The 23524-nt window shown below is 46.8% G+C and overlaps 1 protein-coding gene across 4 annotated transcripts in view; it reads left to right on the top strand.

The window, feature by feature from the left end:
• Window positions 1-23524, top strand: part of HSF2BP (heat shock transcription factor 2 binding protein) — a 251031-nt gene that overhangs the window by 76132 nt on the left and 151375 nt on the right. For 3 of the 4 annotated variants that reach the window (XM_078656399.1, XM_078656398.1, XM_078656401.1), the window contains one exon: window positions 9212-9361. The exons of the other annotated variant lie outside the window; for it this stretch is intronic. In XM_078656399.1, coding sequence (XP_078512525.1) covers window positions 9212-9361 — 150 coding nt within the window. The remainder of the gene's footprint in view (window positions 1-9211; window positions 9362-23524) is intronic. 4 annotated transcript variants of the gene reach the window in all.

Below are 23524 nucleotides of genomic sequence, written 5' to 3'. Positions count from 1 at the left end.
TTTTCTGAAAAGGAGAGCCATAAGATTGCTGCCCACTGACTTTGGGGTACCTGCTGTACTTTGCAAGCTCTCTCCAAAGCAGTTATCCATTTGTGGATGGCATTCCCACTCTTGTAGGGAGGGACAATCTTGCTCAGGTTTCTAGTATCATAGGACCTGTCTCTATCCTTAGGGATATTGCTGCCACCAGTGGAATCTAGTCCACTTAACGTTTGCTCTCTTGCAAGAGCAAGTCTCTCTTTGGCTAGGGCAAGTTCTTGCCTCTCAATCCTCAGATTGACTTCTTTCATTCTGGCCTGTTGTTCTCTTCTCTCAGGGAAAGACATTCTCCTGACAGCAGAGGCATCAGAGCCCATTGAACCATTAGACTGGCGAGACTCCCTGGACAGGGATCTCCTACCTCTAGGCCCAAAGTTAAGCCTGCTTGAGGGTCTGTATGGGGCTATGCCTCCTCCAGCCCCATGTAGGCTTAGGTTGGCCTGGCTAAGTTCTACCACTTGGACCTGGCCTGCCTCCACATCTGCATCATCATCATCATCCTGATTTACATCAGGGAGATCCTCTGTTGATGGATGACCCTCCCCTGTACCATCTGAAGGACCTGGGTTAGGTGCTTTCCTAGCAGCATACTCCTCTACTAGTTCTATCAAATGCTTAAGGGTAGGATTTGAGCCCTGTTTCAACTTTCTAGTTGTGCACAAGTGTCTCACCTCATGGAAGTTAAGGGTATCATATCTTGAAGGTTCCCTGGGAGGGTCAACTTCTGCTGGGAGGGATCCACTTCTTTCTCCTCTCAGAGACATGATTTAGTGAGGTGTGGTGTGTTTACCTACCTACACTAAGTGTTATCTACTAAACCTCTAGGAGATGTAGTCAGGGTGTGCTAGGCCCTTTGCTCAACAACAACTAAGTTCAGTAGAACTTAAGTATTCTAAAGCTTGTTTTTATATGTACCTCAAGGTACCTTAATGTGATCGTTCAAATGATATCTTAAGATTATATGGTAAAATAACAGCAAGCTCTTATCCCAACCGCTGCACACCAATGTGAGAAGTTGGCCTGGTATATGATGTCCACTATTCTAGTGAGCACCCTGCACCAGTCCAAACAACCCTTATGGTGATGATTGTAAAATCAACCTTTTAGACCAGCTATCCTAGTGGTAGCATGGACAAAGCAGTCTTAGGCTAAAACTTCAGAGAGCATGTGAAGCCAGCTGTTTTACCAAATGTAACCCCTTGAATACCAAATGAAAGGACACCACACAAGGTATATATCAAATATATATGTATTTATTACTAACACAACCCCTCTGCACTCTTTATGAGGTCAGAGTTCGAGATACAGCACAAGTTACTCAATCAGCATACTATAAGTTGCACGAAATACAGGTATGACCTAGGGGCCTCACAAACCATATACTAAGTAAGTGGTATAAGAACCACTTCAGAAGAGGTGAGTAGGCCTAGGGCCTAGGGAATCGCTGGGGCTACGCTGGACTACCAAAGGTTAGGAAGCAGGAGGCCCACGGGATGCGTGTGCAGTGTCTAAACACACACGCGGGTTCTCATAGGGATACAATGGGAACGTAAAAGTTAGAAACTAGTTGATTTAGGACACTTCCGGTTGGACTAGATAGAAACCCCTTTAAACTAGGACACTTGGATAATCAATACCCACAGAAGCACAGGAGTACTCGCGTTACCTCACCCAGGGAAGACGGGTGCATAGGTGTGAAGTCGTTCATGGTGTCGTCGTCGAATCCTATGGAGATCTGAACAAAGATGCTGCAGGCGACCAGGAGGAAGATGTCCGGGTGGATCCAAGGGTGGATCTAGGATGTGAAGAACCTGAAAGCAGAAGGGACAGAGTCTGGGTCACTACCCAGTGACCAGGATGGAACCAGGAAGGAACCAGGCGATGTCGGGTGCAGTCAGGTGAAGATGCGAAGCTTGTCTCTGCAGCCACGTGGACCAGGAGGCGTCGGCGACGACCAGGAGCTGGATACGGACTGTCCCACGAAGGATCTCGCTGTTGGCGGTGTCGGCTTCCGGATTGGAGTCAACAAGCCTTGGCAAAGGCAACCCACGCAGGAAGTGAAGATTGGCTTCTGTTCAGACCAGCAAGGTCTGGGGAGCTTCTCCTTTTCAGGGAAGCAGGAGCAAGCCTGGAGCAACCAGGCAAGCGGTGTAGATTCGATGGATCACCTTTAAAGGGGCAACTAGCCAACGGGCTAGTAACCGGAAAGGCGTGTCAAGCTCAAATGCAACAGCAGGCCCCACGCGGCACTCGGTGAGTGTGGAGGGCTGTGCGTCGGTGCAAATGGTGCTCGGGGCTGGGGCTTCTCAAACCCTAATGCAAGACTTCGAGGGTGCCTCAGAAGCTGCACAGTTAGCAATAAGCAGGTTTTCCAGGGTATCCGGTCCCACGTCTCTCGTCGCCGCCACAGGTCTCAGCTCTGCTCTGGATGTGGCTCGGGGTCAGAGAAGTCTGGAAGTCCAGTTCCTGTGTAGCTCTGTGCTCGGGCTCCGGCGGAAACGTCGACAAAGCAAACCGGCAAATCACTGGTGGTGCCTGTTTGCACAGGGTGGTCACTCCTTGACCACAAGGGAGATTCTTCAGTCTTCTAGTTGCAGTAGAATGTCGAAGGTCCAGAGTTTCGTTTCAAGATTCAGTTCAGGATAATCTAAAGTCTCTAGACTCAGCTCCTAGCTTTATACTGATTAAAGGGGCTGGATTACCGGCTAGTTAACACCCCTTTCCCTTTGTCCAGTTTCGTGCCAGAGCTGGGGCTGGAGTGCCCCAGCAACTGGTTTGGACCGGGCTATGCATGGAGCACCTTGTGTGCCCCAGGCAGTGTCTCATTTCATTCAACTCACCCTGCCCCAATACACTATGGCCTGTCTGGGGAGGTGCTAGCACCTCCCAAGACAGGAAACCTATTGTCCAAGCCTCCCTCGCTGGAAGGACTCCCAGCAGCAGGAGGTCAGACTTGTGTCTGTGGCAGCAGCATCCATTTTGTGATGCTGAGGCTCTGTTTAACTTTAACCGGGATTAACAGTTACTACATGTCTTCTCCCTCTAAAAGGGTGGAATGCTACCCCCGTCACCAGAACTGGCGAGGGGGTAGTATTCCAAAGTGTTTGACACCTTACACGACATGTTTCGATAAAGCCAAACCAAACCTAGCATTAACCGCGTGGATTATAATGCACTTAAGAGTATATGGTATGGCTATATCATAGAACAGCTATAAGGACATGGTTCCGAAAGCTGCAGACAGGCTCAGCTCATTCTAGAGCACCATCTCACATAAAACCAAGCACTCTGCCTCCAGGATTGTTAAGCGGTACAAAAGGGGTGTTTGATTGGTTCAGATGCTCCGTCCATCACCACCCCCTTTTGTACCGCTCCAGGATTGTTAAGGCCTGCCATAGGAGTGATTTATAGGTATATATGTGTCTCTATATAGATTAGATATAGGTATACTATATCTAAAGCAAAGGGTGACTACACCACCTTGCCCCAGCTGAGTGATCAGCCAGTGGTGTCAGTTTGGATGGCCAGCCAGGGGTGGCATAATATATGCTGCAGCCCCTGGTAGGCCTTGGATGCACCTATGCCCTGGGTACCTATGGTACACTATACAGGGGCTCACAAAAGTGACCCAATTCCCAATTAGGGATGTACCTAAAGTACATGGAGTCCATTTTACAGTGAGAGCAGATAACCTGGGTCCCTGATTAGCAGGATCCCAGGCCAACTAAGTCGAACACCAGCTAAACACTAGGCAAAAAGTTGGGGTAACCATATAGTCAGATATCCACCTTCCTACATTAAGCACAATGTCACCAAACAACAATTAGCAACTTCGGGTGAATTAATTTACCAATTCTAATCAAATAAGCTGGCCGAGTAGGGACTGAAGCTGAGCTATCTGCCCCAAGCCTGAGCCCTCTTCCTGCTGAGGGGAGCCGTACTTCCGCATTAAATGAGCTCTCCTTCACAGCCACCAACTTCAACATATCTCTCCTGATCCCCCTACACAGTTGTATTGATCTGTGCGTTTTGTTAACCACCGACATTGCAAAGTCAATATCATTTCAGAGGAAGCACTAGATGAGGCAAATAAATAAAAAGCGACTGCGCAGCAAACCCTCCCCCCTCCTCCTGGCGAGTAGAGTTTGGCTTGGCTTACATCATTTTAGAGAAAAAATATATCAGAAAGTAGATTTAAAGGTGATGGAATGCTATACAACTTATGTATTTGGTGTCTACCATAACATGGTGCTGTGATGCTAAGCAGTTTATATTAAATATACCTTACACAATTTATGCTCATAGTTACAATAAACACAAATTCTGTGTAATTTAATATATAAAACAGCGGCAATAACACACAATTGACATTTCTGAGCTAAAGAACATTATAATGATTGTTACTTGTAGAAATCATTGCAGGCCGAAAGGAAATAACAGCAGTTTAAAATCACAGGTAGAAGTCAGTCGGGGGTGTAACCGACAGGGATGTGGCGGGTGCAGTTATATGACGCACATAGGTGGCGGAGTCATATCAATGTTCTTGTTAGGCCATCTTTGGATAGCCCCAGTGATATCCTAAGTCAGCCTCAAGCGCTGTCACAGAGACTAGAAGGGCGCATGCTCATGAGAAAGGAGGGAGCAAGAATGGAGAGGGAGAAGATAGTTCGTGTTCAATGCTTGTTTAGTGCTGCTGTCAGACGGCCTCTATGCACTCCAGGGGAGAAGAGCAGGGATGAGCGGGGGAAAGCAATGGAGACAGAAAAGAAGGTTTTAGGGTGTGAGCAGTCCCCAATTCGTAATCCTTGTCAAACATAGTGAGAATCTATGTAACATTCTTGCACACATGCTTTTTTCTGGGCACTTTTCGTTTGGGGCATGTTATTGCTTTATATAAACAAGCATTTGCAGTGCAATAGGTCTCGCATTTACGCAAGTTTAAGCCATTGGCATTGTAAATAACAATGCCAATAGCTTAAACTTGTGTAAATGCGAGATCCATTGCATTGCAAATGTTTGTTTAACTTTAAAACAGCGCGGCGGCGCTTCAAGGACACTGCGCTTGATTTCTTTATTTTTTTTCTACTTTAACACTGAGCGCAGTGTCCTTGAAGCGTGCGCTGCGCTGAGTGTTAAAGTTAAAAAATAAATAAAGAAACCGAGCGCGGTTTCCTTGAAGTGGTGACGCACTCAGTTTTAACCCCTTGACCGAGGTGCAAATTCCGCCGCGGTGCTGGGAAAATAATGAGTGGGCGAGGTTCGGACGACGGAGGGCCGTCCGCACACGCCCACCGTGACGCATGACGGCTCCCGTAAATAAACAAACCGAGCGCAGTGTCCCTGAAGCGGGCACTGTGCTCACTATGAAAGTAAAAAAAAAAAATTAAACAGAGCGCGGTGTCCCAGATGTGGACGCCAGATGTCGACCTTGGGCTCCCTGACCTGTGGAGTCCCACAGGGCTCTGCCTTGTCTCCACTCCTATTCAACATCTACCTGCAGCCCTTGGTAGAGGCACTCACGGGCAGGGAGTGCCAGGTCTTTAACTACGCTGATGACACCCAACTCTTGGTTTGTCTTGAACATACCAGCCAGGTACAAGAATCAGTGAGAAACCCTCACTGGTTCACGGTTAACTGGATGGCAGCCAATTCGTTAAAAATTAACCCAGAAAAAACCGAGGTGCTCATTGTTCCAGCCCAAAATAGCCCTTGGTGTGACCTGTTCTGGCCCTCAGAATTAGGGGTGGCGCCGACCCCAGCACCAGTAGTAAAGAGCTTGGGCATGAAGATTGATTCCGACCTATCAATGTCTAGCCAGGTATCAGCAGTGGTGGGTAACTGTATGGGCCTACTTAGGCAACTGCGTAAACTTGCTCCACTCCTCTCCATTTCGGCCCTACAATCAATTGTATCAGCTACGGTTATTTCCCGGCTAGACTATGGGAAAGCCCTCTTCTTAGGCATTTCACAGAGGCTATTGAGGAAGCTGCAGGTGGTGCAAAATGACGCAGCCAGATTAATTTTCAGCCTCCCTAGGCGTACGAGAGCCACCCCTTTACTGCATAAATTGCACTGGCTGCCTATCGAACAGCGGGTGCACTTTAAGAGCTTGTGCATAGCCCATAAAGCCCTTTATGGAGATGCGCCAAAATATATAAAAGACAGGGTACAAAAGTACGTGCCAGAACGGGCTCTGCGCTCCACAGAGGCATGTAAACTAGCCTCCTCTATATACAATCTCAAGACCAAAGGAGGCAGAGCGTTCTCGGTCTTCCTGCCACGGATCTGGAAAGGCCTACCTGAATCCTTGCGCAGAGAATCAGCTCTGCTCCCCTTTAGAAAGTTGTTAAAAACCCACCTGTTCAAAGAAACACTGACATCTGTTTAATCCTCCGTCCAGCAGTCATGCAGGACCCTGCTCCTTCTTTAAGCGCTTAGAGACCAGTGGTAATTTGCGCTATATAAAAATAAAATAACATAACATAACATAAAGCTGCTGTTCTCAACCTTAAACAACTTGCCATCTTGGTACTCAATGAACAGAAAGCTTCTTTCGACCATTACTTCTCCAAGTTCAAGGTCAAGTCTTTCTCAGGCCTCTTTATCAGTCGTCTTATACAGACAATGAGCCTTTCAGTTGCTTATAAAATAATAAACCTGTAGGAAAATGAAAAATCATGTAGGCAAGCAAAATACATTTCAAAGGAGGCCTGTAGACAGGATAACTTTAATGAACATTTTATCGTGCACTTTGATTACATGCCTATGCATGCAAACGTGTAACTTTAATAGGCTACAGAGCATGAGCAAAAGAATACATGCTTACATATGGAATTGTAACTTTAAGTGTAAAACGTAAATGAAGAATACATGATTCATGTTTAAACTTGCTATCACATACAAGCAACTGCTGCCTTGAAATTTCTCTTGAGGAACTCTGGGCTTTTTGTACTCTGTCAGGATGTAGTGTTGTCCCTCTGCCCTATCCTGGGGGATAGGGGTATCCAAAGATATTGGAGTAAACGCCTCACTCACTTATTGTGACATACTTCATCATTGGCGCCTATCCACACCTGGGTAAGATGATACTACCTGGGCGGACCCAACCAGAGATGGAATGGGAGTTTTTAGATATAGCAATGCTGGATAAGCGGGGATCCAGATGAGTGATTGTTAAAAATACCTCAAGGTATATCCAAATGCTATGCTTTATTTGGTGTGTACCCGGGGTATGGATAAAATATGAATTTATGTGTTTTACTGAATTTAATCGCTCAGTTGTACCATTGTTACTGTGCCAACATGTTTCAACCCTCGCTAGGAGCCCACATGGGTCTGGGGCCTTCACCAGGGATTTTTTACATTTTACTTCGTCCCTGCTTCTTTGTTGTGCACGCACACCATGCACAAACGTGAGGCCTAATGCGCTCACCTGTCTTGGTTATGTCTTCAGTGGATTTTCTAAGAAAGGGAAGAGATGAAAAGGCCATCATTACTTCTCTCACTCATCCTGACGATTGAATCGTATCTCATCCATTCATAATGTTGGACTGTGTTATTGTGTTCTATGCATATCTTTAATTTGTGCTTAAACTTAACATTAGTTCAGTTATATAAATGTCCACGTTTCTACAGTTAATACATTTCTATAATGCACTTCATTGCTTTAAGATTAAGGCACACAGTGACTATAATGTCCGGTGCACATATATAACTACACTTCTGTGACGTGTCAGGGTGGAGTCTAAATTAGGCTGCTCCAAAGGTGAGGGTTTTGGCTTCAGCTTTGGTCAGGTGTGAGGCTAGTCAGGTCACAGGCGGAGCTGCTGGAGCTGTGTTAATCTAGACCTAGTGAGCACAAATGATCCTTCCTGTTCCTTTCAAATTGGTGAGAATTCAAGCCAGACGGTTGAGCTTGGCTTCACAAAGGATTCTACTGCAAGTGCACTATCGACGGAGCAGCTCATCTGACTATAAATAAACCCAAGCAAGCACCCAACAACTTTAAGAGGCTACATACCAAAAACACTCTCATGTACACAACATACAGCTAGAATGAACTGGGGTCACCAGTTATGGCATACTATGCAGAGTTACCAGAGAACCCCCGGATGCAGTATCCCCAGTGAGATTGTGTAAAAACTCCTGCACTTCACCACGATAATCAGCTTATCATTAGCAGTGGCTTGGTCTGGTCATGGCGGCAGAAGCTGTCCACGTCAAAAGAAGCATTTTGGATGTACTCTGCTATCCAACAAAGTATTGCACTCAGATAGTGAGCAAAATACAAATTAATTGTGGAACACTTGTCAGGAGGATTATGAAATGAGCCCTGTGCACAAGGACATATACTTGATCAACCACAATGAAGAAATGAAGAGCCGGTTGTCACATAAACACTGAGCCAAGGACTTCTTTCCCTACAGATTGCCTGTGTGTGCTTTTGAGTGACTCTCTTTGGACTTTCCTTGCTGGTTCCTAATATTTTGAACTCCAGTCGGGTGAGTCGTTTTCCCCAGGTCCCTGAGAAAGTAGGGCATGCTTAGATGTATCAAAGCAGAGGATATATTACTATATCTGTGTGGTTCATTTCCCCTATCAAAGAGATCATACTAAGACTTTGAGCCAAATCTGGAGCCAATAGTCTGGGTTTTGAAACATGTTGATACGACTTGACGCGCCAAACACTAGATATGCAGCATGGAAGTAGTGACTGAAAGGTTTGATTAACAGTAAACTTTGCTTAGTTGTTTTAGGTCATTTTGTGTCGGCTACAGAAATTTCTGAGCTTTAGGCTTTGTGTGGTATCCCATATTTTAACTACTAGACTTTGCTATACATATAAAAAGATCAAATAATTATAATATAAATCACTCTCTCTCATTTGACCCTGAGTTTTTTTTTTAGTTTGTGTTATGCGGAATTTTGAGTTTCAAACTCTTCATCAGTGGAGTAAGCCATGACAAGGTGCAAAAATGGGAGCAACCTGGTGGCGACTTGAAGTGCAGTCGAACCCAGATGCCTGGCACATCATTGGTGAAATGCAGCACTCACAAAGAACACTACTCAGTAACCACAGATTCTCCGAGGACCTAGAGAAATAGCTTAGAAAGTGCTTTATACAAACTCCGACATTTCCATTCATCAGTGTCATATCTGTTCTGTTCCTTAGGAAAAACTGGTCCTGAGACAGCAGCTGAACGAGGCACGACAACAGTTACTGCAGCAGGCTGAATACTGCACCGAGATGGGAGCAGCCACATGCACCCTTCTCTGGGGTGTTTCCAACAATGAAGATGTTGTGAAGAACATAGTGGGAGCGGTAAGGGCATTTTGATGCATTCAGAAATTGTTCTGCAGCATGTTTAAGTTCATGTACAGGTTTTAATTTGCTCTGGTGTGTGCACAAGTCATTTTTCTCCGAGTTTGTTCACCGATTTGGCTGCATCAAACTGCTCTTTCTTTCTGTAGGATGGAGTTCTCTGGCAGATATGGGGGTCACCCTTTTAGCCGCATGGAGCAATAATCACATCTCTTTCTCTACCCCATAGGGTCACATTAGAGCTGTGAGCTTGGAACTCCTCTAGGGCTTGTTTACTGATGGAAAGGTGGATGGTTAGATCTGTCTTCCCAGAGAGTAAGTTTCATGTACCGAATTCGTGGAGGGACTTATTTGTTCTGTGGAGAGGAAGCATGCCGTTAGTGCTTACCCGCATATCACTTTGTGTTATTCTTGGACCACCTCATGTAGCCTCAGAGGCTTGGCTGCCTGTGGTGTGGCTGTAAATCTTACTTGGCTTTGGTACCTCCCATGTTCTAATCTTGATTAGTATTCACTGTCTTTTTTTTAATTACTGATGACTTTTGAAATATAGAGTCTTGTCTGTGTTTATTCTCCAGTGGTTTATTTATGTTAAGTAAGTTAATGGGTAGCTTTTGGAAGATAGGTGTTCTGTGAACTCCTGGGTTGTGGTTCCACGCAGACATGCATAGTTTTGGGGTGACAGCCTCACAGAGTGGTTTTTTTCTTTGAGAAGCCAGTATTTCCCTGGAGAATGTAGTCTGCATCCTAGTCCGAATATGTCAACATTGTGTGTAGGTACATGATCTCCGAATGTTAAGATTCAAGGTTGCTGTACATTGTTATCCAGTATTGGGGTATCTTTCATAGATTCACATGCCTGAATCATTCCCCGTCGTTGAGGCGGGAGTCCCACGGTAAAAATATATACAATAGCAGTGCCTAAAAATTTCTTGTAGTAGGCTGGCAAAGCCTAAAGGCCTAGCTAGGCCCAAAACTTAGCAGCCTATCTACCTCATTATGTAAAAAGACCTGAAATAATAGCCTCAGCCAATCAGCTGTCCTCACCCTCTAGAACCTTCCTAGCTCAGGCAGTTCTCCTCAGATTTTCACCGCACTTCGGGTGTAAGGGAGTCTCCCTGAGTGCCTACTCAGTTTTTGTCTCTTTTTCTTCAAAATGTCTGAAAAGAAGGCTCTTTTCAAGGCTTGTGGAACCTGCTATAAGAAGAGGGTCCATGTGGATGACCAGCAGTCTGACTGCATCTATTGTCTGCACCCCTCACATGTTGTGAAGGATTGTAGGATTTGCCCTACCTTACCTTCAAACACTATCAGGGATAGAGAGGCAAGGGTTCTTTTGTGGTTACAATTATCTTCCACAGATGATGAGGACAAGGCCTCTACCTCCAGCAAGAGAGCCAGATCCAGGGAGAGCTCTTCTCCTGAGAGGAGGGAAAAACTTAAACCCTCTCAAAGAGTCTCAGAACCCTCAAAGAGTGCATCGTCTCCTTCAAGACCGTCCACTGTGAGTACAGCCCAGACTAAGACTGTTTCTCAGGTGTCTATTCATACTGCTACTTTGACTTCTACCTCTTCAACTTCTTCTGCTACGGTCACCACTTCGGCTATTACTTCTCCTCTGGTGTCTGCTAAAATGTTGTCGTCGCCAGTGAAACCTTGTTCGACGAAGGGCCAGTTGCCATCAAAATCATCGTCGACGCCCCCGTCGACAAAGGCCCCGACGACGAAAACAACTGGCCCGTCGACGAAGGACTCGTCGACGAAGGCACCATCGACGACCTCGTCGACTAAGGACTCGTCGATGAAGGGCTCGTCGACGAAGACACCTCGACGACCTCGTCGACGAAGGACTCGTCGACGAAGAAACCATCGACGACCTCGTCGGCGAGGGACTCGTCGACGAAGACACCATCGACGACCTCGTCGACGAAGATTTCGTCGACGAAGGTTTCGTTGACGGAGACACCAGACGGCCCCGTCGACGACAACATCAATACCGTCGACGACAGTTCCATCGACGGAAAAGCCGTCGACAGTCCAGTTGACGATAATTCGAATGACAACGGGTTTGTCGTCATCGACTACTACGAAAACAATGGCATCCGCTCATCTGTTGCCCAGCTCACCTCCAACAAGGGTTCAATATACCCATTTCCAAATGAAAACTTATCAGAGGCGAGACTACTCTCACATTTCTCCACTTATACCATCACACCTTTTGGAGACATATGTGGAGGATGATTCGGATGACGGTGAAGAGGATGAGGGACCTTTTGGGGTTGACCGTCACCCTTCTCAATTAAATATCAAATATCGAGAGGAAGATGAGGACGATGACCAAGGGCATTATGCAAATGAAGACTTGTCAACGCCATATAATTCGCCCCATACCAGACCTCCTCGATCAGAGGACACAAGTCATCTGCTATCTACTTTAATTCAAGACTTACAAGCTATGTTGGCAGACTATCGCCAGAGATTTCCTCCAACTTCAGTTGCACCTTGTACGCCGCCTGCTCCAGTTGAAGTGCCAAGGCCTCCTTCACCGCAAGCATCATTGTCACCGAGGCAGGATACTGGCCCTACACCCCAAGGTGACACGGATACCTCTTCTCATGATGAGGATGATGGCAGGGAAGAGGGCGAATTGCCAGATATTACACCTAAGGATCCGTGGGAGGATTATTTCATTCCTATGCCTTCACCGCCTGCGCCACGCCCGTCAGATTCTCCACCTGAGGATATTGGCGGATTTCATAATATTATGCAACGTGCGGCTAATAGATTTGAATTGTCTGTCACAGTTGAGCAGTCTGACTGCTTTTTGCATGACTTTAAGGAGGGGTATCGCAGAGTTACCAGAGCTATCCCCATTATTGATTTCATATGGAAGGATGGCCTCAACATAATGAAAACGCCCGCTTCCATTCCGGCAGTCCTTCCAAGAATTGAGAAGAAGTATCGTGCACCATCTAATACTCCATCTTGTTTAATAGGACACCCTCGACCAGACTCTGTCATCTCCCAATCAGCACAACAGAGGTCCAAGAACCCTTCTGCACCTATTTCAACGCCACCTGACAAGCAAGGCAGGAGACTAGATGCCATTGGGAAGAAGTTCTCTGCAAATGCAGCAGCCTCCATTAAGGCAGCTAATTCGTTAGCTATTTTGGCCCGTTATGATAGACAGATGTGGTCAGATCTGTCTGAGTTCCTTGATCTGGTCCCTGAGGATCGTCAACAGGAGGTGCGCAGGATCGTGCAGGAGGGTGAAAGGGTGGCTTCGGAAATCATTGATTGCGCCCTTGATATTTCAAACACCAACTTCAGGCAATTGGCAGGGGCAGCAGTCCTCAGGCGTCAAGGTTGGCTCAGGGCCACCACCTTCAGACCTGAGGTCCAAACGAAAATCTTGGACATGGCGTACGATGGGGATTCCCTTTTTGGAAAACACATCGATGACGCTTTGCTTGCAATTAAAACGGATACGGACACAGCTAAATCCCTAGGTACCCTACAATACAAGAGAGGGTCCTTTAGAGGAGCAAGAGGCCGTGGTTACTCCTCCAGAGGGAATTATTCCAACCAGCAAAATCGACAGTACCAGTCTCAGTACAAACAACCGTACTATCAATCATCCTACAGACAGCCTGCCTCTGGTAGTTTCTCTCGTCAAGGAGGGAAACTGCGCTCAAACAATCAAGGGCGTGATTCCAACAAGCGCCAGTGAGCTTTGCCGGACGTCAGTCATTCATCCTCCCCTTCCTGTGGGCGCCAAAATTTCCGCCTCTTACCAACAGTGGCGGAAAATAACTTCGGATCAGTGGGTCCTGGATCTTGTCAGGAATGGACACAATCTGGAGTTTTTGCAGAAACCACCAACAGCGCCGCCCAGGGGTGCCCCTCCCCCTCGTCTTCACTTACTCTTCAAAGAGGCCTTAAAGATGCTACACAAGAATGCGATAGAACGAGTTCCAGCTTCTCAGAAAGGGAAAGGATTTTATTCTCGCTTCTTCCTCGTAGAGAAAAATTCAGTCCAATACTAGATCTGCGCAAGCTCAACAAATATCTAAAGAAACAATTTTCGCATGGTAACGCTGACGGACATTCTGAATTGTCTCAACGAAGGGGACTTTATGGCTTCTCTGGATCTGGAAGACGCTTACTTCCACATCCCTATTCACCCAAAACACCGCAAATACCTAAGATTTGCAGTGTCTGGCGTCCACTTTCAATTCAAAGTGCTTCAGTTCGGCCTGAAATCGGCCCCAAAGATATTCACCAAATGTTTAGCCCCGGTGGCAGCCATGCTGAGGTCACAGGGAATACAAGTCTTCCCATACCTCGACGACTGGCTATTAAAAGGACCATCAAGAAACTCCACGATGGAAGCGGTCAAGAGTTCCCTTTCCCTCTTCTCAAATCTGGGACTGACCCTCAATTCAAACAAATCTCAACTTCAACCTCGCCAGGAGTTGACCTTTCTGGGAGCGGTGTTGAACACATGCCACTGCAAGGCGTTCTTGACTCAGGAGCGGCAAAACAAACTTTTACAACTAGCAAAACAAATATTTGCAAGAAGGTCACTTTCATTTCGAACATTTGCTTCCCTTCTAGGGATGTGCTCGTCTGCGATCAGCCTCATCCCTATGGCGAGACTCAGAATGAGGCTGCTGCAGGAGGAATTACTTCGCCAGTGGAGGCAAGTCGAGGGATCGTTCGACGACCGCATCAAAGTAACATCCAGGATGAAGCAAGCCCTTCTTTGGTGGTCGAAGGTGCACAATTTGTCACCGGGCCTCACTTTTCTCCACGACATACCAGAGTTCACCCTAACTACGGACGCTTCCATGGAAGGTTGGGGAGGACCTTCAGATTCAAGGAGGATGGTCTCGTCAGTACCGGCAGAAATACATCAACAGCCTAGAGCTGAGAGCCATTTTTCTGTCCCTACAAGCCTTCCTTCCAAGGATTGCGAATTCGTCCGTGCTGGTGCACACAGACAATACCACCAGCATGTACTATATCAACAAACAGGGAGGAACGAAATCTCTCACCCTGTCGCTGGAGGCTCAAGAGATGTGGGAATGGGCCATACGCCATGGCATATCCCTCAGAGCAGAACATGTGCAAGGCGTCCAGAACTCTCTAGCCGACAACCTCAGCAGGACTTTCACGGGCTGTCACGAATGGGAGCTAGAACAACATCAAGTGGAGAGGATCTTTCAAACATGGGGAACACTAACACTGGATCTGTGCGCCACGCAGCAGAACAGCAAATGCCTGTTTTATGCCAGCAGGTTTCCTCAACAAGGGTCAAGGGGAAATGCCCTTTTGATGAGATGGTCCGGAATATTTGCATACGCTTATCCTCCGATTCCGCTCATTCCGAAAGTACTGCAAAAGATGAAGAGGGAACATTGCACTCTCATCCTCATTGCTCCCCGTTGGCCAAGACAGTTTTGGTTTCAGGAGCTCCTTCTACTCTCTCAGCAGCCTCCACTTCGTCTCAAACCGACAGTGTCAATGTTAACAAGGGAGGGAGGCCAGATCCGACACTCGGATCCTCAGTCACTGCACTTGCACGCTTGGCTCCTGACTTCCTAGAGTTCAAGGATCTTAACATCTCCTCAGACTGCAGGGCGATTTTATCACAGGACCGTGCGCAAAGTACCATCAAGACATATCGTTTTAAGTGGAAACGATTCTGTTCCTGGTGTGGAGAAAATAATGTTCATCCAATTCAAGCTCCACCTGAAGCCATCCTTCCTTATCTACTGTCTTTAGCTAGGGCTGGACTGGTTTTCTCGTCCATTAAGGTACATCTGGCGGCAATTTCCAGATTCAGGAAGAGTTCCAACAGACCATCCCTATGTTCATCATCTTTGATTAAACAATTCCTTAAAGGGCTATTCCGAGCTTTTCCACCCGTTCGTCCTCCTCCTCCTGAGTGGGATCCTAATATTGTTCTGTCTCAACTTCTAAAAAGGCCTTTTGAACCTATTCACAAGGCGGAGCTAAAGTTTCTAACTTGGAAAGTGGCTATCTTACTGGCTCTCACTTCAGCCCGCAGAGTCAGTGAGATACAGGCCTTCACCATTGCACAGCCTTTCTTACAATTCTCTAAAGACTTTGTGACGCTTAGAACCAACCCAAGATTCATCCCATAAGTGCAGTCACAATTCCACATCAATCAACCTGTCAAGCTCAAGACTTTTTTCCCGGATCCTAAAACTCCGGCGGAGTAGGTTTTACATTCCCTAGATGTGAAACGGTGCCTTAAGTTTTATCTTCAAAAAACAAAGGACATCCTCAAATCTAATCAGCTTTTTGTTGCTTATGGTCAAGCCACCTTGGGTCAAGCTGTAACGAAAGCAACTATAGCTAGATGGTTGTCTTCTACGATTATCTTCTGTCATGACAAAGCCAACAAACCTTTAACAAGAAAGGTTAAAGCGCATTCCACCAGAACAATGTCAGCGTCGACGGCCCTTTTCGCTGGAGTGACGCCGGAGAACATTTGCCGAGCTGCTACGTGGAAAAGTGTGCACACTTTTACGAAGCACTACTGTCTGCAGTCGGCAACTCATGATGATACAGCAGTTGGAGAAGCGGTGCTGCAGCATCTTCTTCACTAAGGTTAGACTTTTTATAGTCTTTTATTCTTCATTTGACTGTTTAAGCATATCTTTTCATTATGATGTAAAGCATTTTCAACCGCTGTCCTATGTATAATGTACTTATGAAGGTTTTGATGCATATGTTATATTAACATGTTTGTTCTCTATTACCTTCCTGGTTGTGTGGGGGTATATATGGTTTATTTTTGTCTCCCACCTTCCTCTAACAACAGACATGATGTCACTGCTTGCTACTGTGATTCAGGCATGTGAATCTATGAAAGATACCCCAATACTGGATAAGAAAACAAGTTATTTTCCTGTAACTACGGTTATCCAGTATTGGTTTCTTTCATAGATTCACATGCACCCACCCTCCTCCCCGGCAGGGCAGTTCTGTTTTATGGATACTTATTCTCACTTGTGCTGGGAAAATCTGAGGAGAACTGCCTGAGCTAGGAAGGTCCTAGAAGGTGAGGACAGCTGATTGGCTGAGGTTATTATTCCAGGTCTTTTTACATAATGAGGTCGATAGGCTGCTAAGTTTTGGGCCTAGCTAGGCCTTTAGGCTTTGCCAGCCTACTACAAGACATTTTTAGGCACTGCTATTGTATATATTTTTACCGTGGGAAATGGGATCCCTGGCTGGCCAAAGTCAGTCAGAGACCACCATTCCCAAGTCAGGGCAAGGGAGTTACACACCAAGATAACCCCTGCTCACCCTCTAGGTAACGTGGCGCGAGCAGCAAGGCTAAACTTGGAGGCGATGTAAGTTAAGTATTTGCGCACGCACCCCAGCAACAACACCCAGGACCCACCACAAAGGAAACTCCACACAAGGTTATATAAAAAATAGCCTTTGTATTATACCATAACACATTAGATAAAACACACACTTTACAATGTGCCAGAGGCACGGGCAGAATTTACAGGGGATGTTTACAAGACAGGGCCACCTGGACCACTGTTAGGAATCAGAAGTAGCACTTTCAGAAATAGCACTTTCAGAAATAGAGCACACAACCAGTAATCACTGGTAACAGGACCTCACTAGCACCACCTGTACTAGGGAGAAAACAACCACCTACACATCACAATACCTGTAGGGGTGTAAGAACATAACACATGATGCAACGCATAACATTCATTCAGAGGTGTAAGGAGGGAAAACACATGATGCATCACAATAGATTCAGAGGTGTAAGAAAAGTACAATTGTGCCACTCTCACATAAGTCACCACCTGTGACTGTCCCTAGGCCAACTGGCCTCTCTAGGGCTAGGACGCCCTGTGTCCAAAGTCAGGGGGGCCTAAACGGAGCAGTTGCCCACAAAGTGCTGGGCAACTGGGTAGCACAATGATGGGGCCAACACGATGGGGGAGCCTCACAGGCTCTGCAGAAATGATTGTCCACTTGCCCCTCAGGAGCCTCTCTGGGCTCTTAATGAAGATGTGCCCCTTGAGCCTCGCTGGGCACTAAACAAACAATGGGGGCACTCAAGAGAAATGTGGCACAAACGTTGGAGTCCCCCCTCTGGGGACTCGAAATCAATAAATGCCCCTTGAAATGTAGGAGCCTCTCAGGGCTCCTGAATACCTGTGGCGCTGTTGAGCCTCTCAGGGCTTTGAAAACAACTGCGAGCCTCTTTGCTGGAGTCCCCCTCCTGGGGACTCAAAAAGGCAATGACCCCTCCTCTGATGCTTAGGCACTATCTTTAGGGCCCAGGTACTGTGTTTTCGAAGTCTGGGCCCTCTGGAACGCTCCTGCGTGCTCCCTACGATTACCGGCAATGGACCCTACCAAATCTCACGCATCTGGCGTGAGATGCGTACACCGCAGCCGGTCCAGACAAGGGAAGGGGTACGCTTGGGGGCCTGGAGGGGCAGGCACTGGCAAAGTGCCCCGACGCCCTCCTCGTTGCTTCTTGACACCGGCCCCCCACTCACCGGCTTGTAGGCTTCCTTTCTCGGCTCCGGGCTGTGTTGGGAGAGACTTCCTGCCCCTCTCTCTCTCTGGGCATGGGCTGACTCTGCAGCCAATAGCAGAGCAGCCTCCCTGACGAGCCTCCCTCCTCGGCTCTGGTCGCACTGCTGAGGCAAATACCGGGGAAAGAAGCAGAGGGTGAGAACTGCCGGGTGGGCACCGGCCCAAGGTGAGAAAAGCGCTCCGAGCGCTAGCAGGCCATAAAGCTCCCCCTGGTCTAGGGTTGCAGCAAAGGCCCAAATGAAAATAAAGCGCTCCCAGCGCTAAAGGACATAAAAGCGCTCCCAGGCGCTAGGACGAAATAAAGCGCTCTCAGCGCTATAAATCAGGAAAGGACCCAGCAAAGTCCTTGTAGGCAGGCAGGGGGCAAGGCTGGGCCCAGAGCCAGCACACTGGGTCTCCAGGCAGGGAGACAGTCCAAGTGGCGGTCCTCTGGCCCAGCGACAGCAGCAGCCCCCCTCAGGCAGGATCCTAGAAGAGAACAACTTCTGTGGGGACACAGCCCCATTTTTATACACCATTTCCCTTTGTCTGAAGGTGCAGGGTGGGGGCGGAACCAGTCGCAGCTGGTTCTTGAGTACTCTGTTTACCTCAACCACCCTCTCTATTCACTGGCAGGGCTTGGGTCATTAGACACACCACAGGGGGGCGGAGCCAGCATTGTGTGGGGAAAACCCAGCCCATCCAGGACACAGGTACACTCCTCCCACACATCACTCATGCTAATCTCACACTCACCACCGGGCAGACCCATCCAGACTTCCTGGAGCCTGGCATGCCAGCCAGCTCCAGCCAATCACATGCCAGCACCCTCACAGCACACGTACAGCCATGTCTAGAAGTAGCACTTCCCTTCTAGACACATACATGCCGCATACACCATCTCGCAGCATTCACTCTCACGAGTTCACACATACCAGACTCAAGCCTGTACACCCCACGCATCAGGAACTACCAGAGACACATACATTCCCCATGCATTCCTATGGGCGGGCAGGCCTAGCCCAGCACATGCACTCAGAGTGCGCACGCACTTTCCACTGGGACACAGTGAAAGTGCGCAGAACCCCAAAAATCACCATTGCCAGGTCACCATTTAAAAGCAAAAAGTCTAGGGGTGAACCTGCCCTAAGGGCCAAAGTCCAACACTAGGCCTTTAGGCTTTGCCAGCCTACTACAAGACATTTTTAGGCACTGCTATTGTATATATTTTTACCGTGGGACTCCCGCCTCGACGACGGGGAATGATTCAGGCATGTGAATCTATGAAAGATACCAATACTGGATAACCGTAGTTACAGGTAAGTAACTTGTTTTCTTCTCCGGGGTTGTGGAATTCAGCATGCTGGCGGGCTGGAGACTCATGCCTGCTCTGTAGAGCAGGAGGTTAAACATGGTTTCTGATGTTGAGAATTTAAAGTGCTTTCTGGAGAGAAGAGAAACCTCAACATTATCTTTTAGGGCTGAAGAGTCAAGCATGCTTTACAGTTTTGTAGATTTCAGTATTGGTGTCCAGAGCTCACCATTCAAATGCAGTACTAGAGTGTCTGCAGAATCAAGTCTGCTCTGTAAAGCCGGAGAGGTGGGCCAGTTTCACAGGTCGAGAAATTCAAGGGATGTATGACGTTTCAACGCATGCTTTTACAACGCATGCCATTACGACGCAGGTTTTACAACGCAAGTCGTTACAACGACTTACGTTGGGGGGTGCTGGATAGTGAATAGTTTAATTTACTATTCCAACTCCAGTCCCCGTGGATAGTAGGGAAGGTGTTGGATAGGAATTAAACTATTCCCTATCCTAGAGCGCCCCCCCAGCGCAATGCGTTGTAATAACTTGCGTTTTAAAAGTTGCGTCGTAATGGTAGTGCGTTGTAAAAGTTGCGTTGTAAAGGATGTTCCCCAAATCAAGCCTTCTCTCTGTGACATGAGAATCAACTGTCCTCTTAAAGTCTAGCGATATAATGTGCTATTTGTATCTGAAGCAATGAGCCTCAAAGTGTCTTGTTGGGGGATGCACTACTGCATCACAAATGTGACTGATATCCTGTCCGCAATATTACAAGAGCCATAGGCTACAATGCACTTTTAATATGAGGGAGGGAGGAGGCAGGATATCTGTAGGAAAGTGCCTCTTTTTGTATGGTTTCCCCCACTTTTTGCCTGTCATCTGATGCAACATTGACTTGTTGTGCCCTGGGTCCCTGCCAATCAGGTACCCAGGGCCTGTGTTCTTTCCCAAAACAATACCTTTGTTTCCACAATTGGCACATCTCTGGCCACAGGTAAGCCCCTTGTTAAAGGTACCATGGGTACCAAGGGCACTGTGACCAGGGAAGGCCTCTAAGGGCTGCAGCACCTATTTTGCCACCCTTAGAGGTCCTGTAACTTAACACCCACACACTACCATTGCAGGCTGCGTGTTTTGATGTAGAGAAAAATGAAGAGTCGACATGACACACAGCCCTGTGTGCCATGCCTACAACCCACTGCCTAGGGAAAATGTAAGTCACCCCTCTAGCAGGGTGCACTGGTCCTCAGGTGAGGGTACAGAGGTGTAGTAGTGGTTCTCAGCAAGGCCTACCAGTGCTAGGAGTTCTCCCTTCTCTGCACAGAGTCCTCACACCATAGAATAGAAGTTGGCACAGAAACTGGAATAGAAAAGACAGAGTTTATTAAACCTCATGAGGTGGAACTACATTCACACAGCACCCTTCGGTAATGTATGAAGTAGCACACCGAACAGAAGGAGCATGGTCCTTTTATACCCACACAGGGGCTCAAAAGAAGGCGGTACAAGTACAGAAGAGGGTTTTATGTACATATAAGGTCATATAGAAATGCACAGTCGACAAGTAGGCGGAGTTAACAGTTTGCCAATGCTAGTAAACACATCCTGACAGTTACATACTACTGGAAAAAAGCTGAACCTTCTCGCACTCAAAAGTTCTAAGTTTGAGGTTACATACTACTAACAGCTGCACGGATGGCTGCAAACTCAACTGAGTATGTGCGAAGGTGAAAGATGCTAAATATATCTCGTCTCTAGGCAGATTTCAAGTGCAGAGAACAGCGAGGTAGGACAGAGCACATGGCGAGCACATGGTAGCACATGGCAAACAAAATGGCTGATAGAAATACAAAATGGATTCCACAAAACGGACAAGATAGCCTCCAAATACAAGATGGCTTCAGCCAACGCTAACACAATCGATGCCAAATTACAACAGACTGCCCTTTTAGCCTTAGCTGAAGACATTCGTTCATTTGGGGTAATCTAAATATTCATCCCGTACATCTATTAGCATTATTTTGGCCACCTCTTTATTCAACATTTGTTGGGCCTTTGTTTCTGCAACATTCCTTTTGGCAGGTATACAAGCAGAGATGCAAATGGAGCAAAGCATTGGACCACATTGGATACATACACAGCATCGTAATCATTATAGACAGGATAGTCAGTAGCTTCCAGCCCCAAGCAGAAACAAGAGTCCAAAACCATCCAGCAAAAGTCCAAGTACCAGTCTCTGGATGAATTTCTGCAGCAATCTTATGCAGTTTTGATATTGCGTCATATACTGTAGGTAAGTGATCCGTTATGAATACGCAACAGCTGCTACCGATGATGCGACATGCACCACCTCGATCAGCCAGAACCACATCTAGAACCATTCGGTTCTGGAGAGCTACAATTCTTGCAATTTGCAGCTCCTCTGTAATGTTCCCAAGTGCCATAGCTGTCAGATTGGTAACGGCTTCCACAACTCTAGTCAATCGTCTTATTTTCCTACTATGTAATGCGGCACCCAAAAAGAAGAACAAACCTAAATTAAAATCGACATATTGTTGCAGAGTAGTGTCAGTTTGGTCTACTTAGTCAGCACTTATTGTCCTTTTGTATCTATTTCTAGAGATATCGTCAAAAAATTTAAGGTCCCGATGATATGATGCAGGTGCCAGAAACACAGGGGGCAATAGAAAGGACACATAGCACACACCTGACCACCCAGCATGTAGTTAATAATATACTTGGCTACCACAGATAAAATAAGTATTATGTAAGGCTATAAACCTACTGTTATTAACACCTTCAATAGTCAGAATTACAGTACATTCACTTTTCCCCACTGGAATTCTCCCAATACTACTTATACATAGGTCTGCTTTAGCTCTGGTAACAGAAATCACAAATTGTTCATTACTGGTAAAAGTTCTCATATTTGTGAAGACATATGGTGTTGAAATATTGTCCGGTTGATACTCTTCCCATTCCCATTTGGTCCCTTTGGTTTGAGGATAACCATCTTTATCTTGGTAGCATACTTTATTGAGGCGAAAAAGAAGCCCGCCTACTGAACGTCTTCCAGATGCAAACAAAAGCGCATACCAAGCTTGACAAGTACCATTATGAGAAAATGGAAGAGGAATAAAAGGTGTTCCTCCTTTCTTTTAATGTGCAGCTATCATCCCACACACCCAACAGTTGGTAGTATTTGTGGCATTATGAGTATGATGCAACATCTGGATAAAGGTATTATTTAAGTAGGATTGTTAATGCTTCTGCTCATGGTATGGAAGCGTGAAGTAGTGATGTACTGGAGTAGTGGCAACAAAAAGCTGCAGAGCAGGAGCCACTTTCTTAACAAACCAGGTGATTATTCCCATAACCACCAGAGCAACAACAAACCCTACAGCACAAATGATTCATTTGTTATGCATTTTAGCAACAGTGATAATTGATCTTTCTACAAATTCGTTGAAACAATCGTTGGAGCTCTTATCCCTGGGCAGCCGCTGATTTCTTCACCGAGGGTCAAGACGGGTGTCACTACACTACGCAGGACTGATCCCCCCCCTTGCCATATCGGTGTTCCATTTCACTAACCCAGGGCGGTAGCTCAACCAGTCTTTTTCGGCAAAGCAGATTCTTTCCTTGGTCTCAGTTGATATCGGGATTCTCCAGCGATCGTGTGGTCCTGGAAGACCCCTTCAGACTCGTCAGGTGAAATAGCCTGGCCTTTCTCCGTTTCCAAGATCTCTCGATGGTCGGTCAACACAGCAGGTTCCACCAAGGTAGGCGACACACGTTTGCAGTGTGTGCTGTGGATCCAGTTCTTACGGTTTGTCACTCGAACTGCAGTCCTCGTCGCAAGGAGCACTTACTCTGGTCCTCGCCACCTCGGCTCCAAACTGTTCGATCTGTCGAAGACCTTTATCATAACCTGGTCACCAGGTCGGAGTTTGTGGGCCTCACCTGTAGATCTGTCAGGAAGAGCTTCTCGAACCTGTTGATGAATAGAGATCAAACTGTCGGTTAACTGTGCCAAATAATCATTCATCAGAACACAAGGTACATCATGTATGGGGCGTGGCTTAGGAACTCCCCAAATGTTCATCGGTCTCCCAAATATCACCTCATATGGTGTACGGCCAGATCGTGAGTGTGGCACCGATCTTATGGACCAACAATGCCAGAGGTAGTGCATCTGGCCATTTCAGAGACGTGGAAGCCAGGAATTTTGCCAACTTTAGTTTCAAAGTAGCGTTGTACCTCTCCAC

Source organism: Lissotriton helveticus, chromosome 8 (genome assembly GCF_964261635.1).
Source record: "Lissotriton helveticus chromosome 8, aLisHel1.1, whole genome shotgun sequence".
NCBI lineage: Eukaryota > Metazoa > Chordata > Amphibia > Caudata > Salamandridae > Lissotriton > Lissotriton helveticus.
This window is presented reverse-complemented; position numbering and strand designations above follow the sequence as displayed.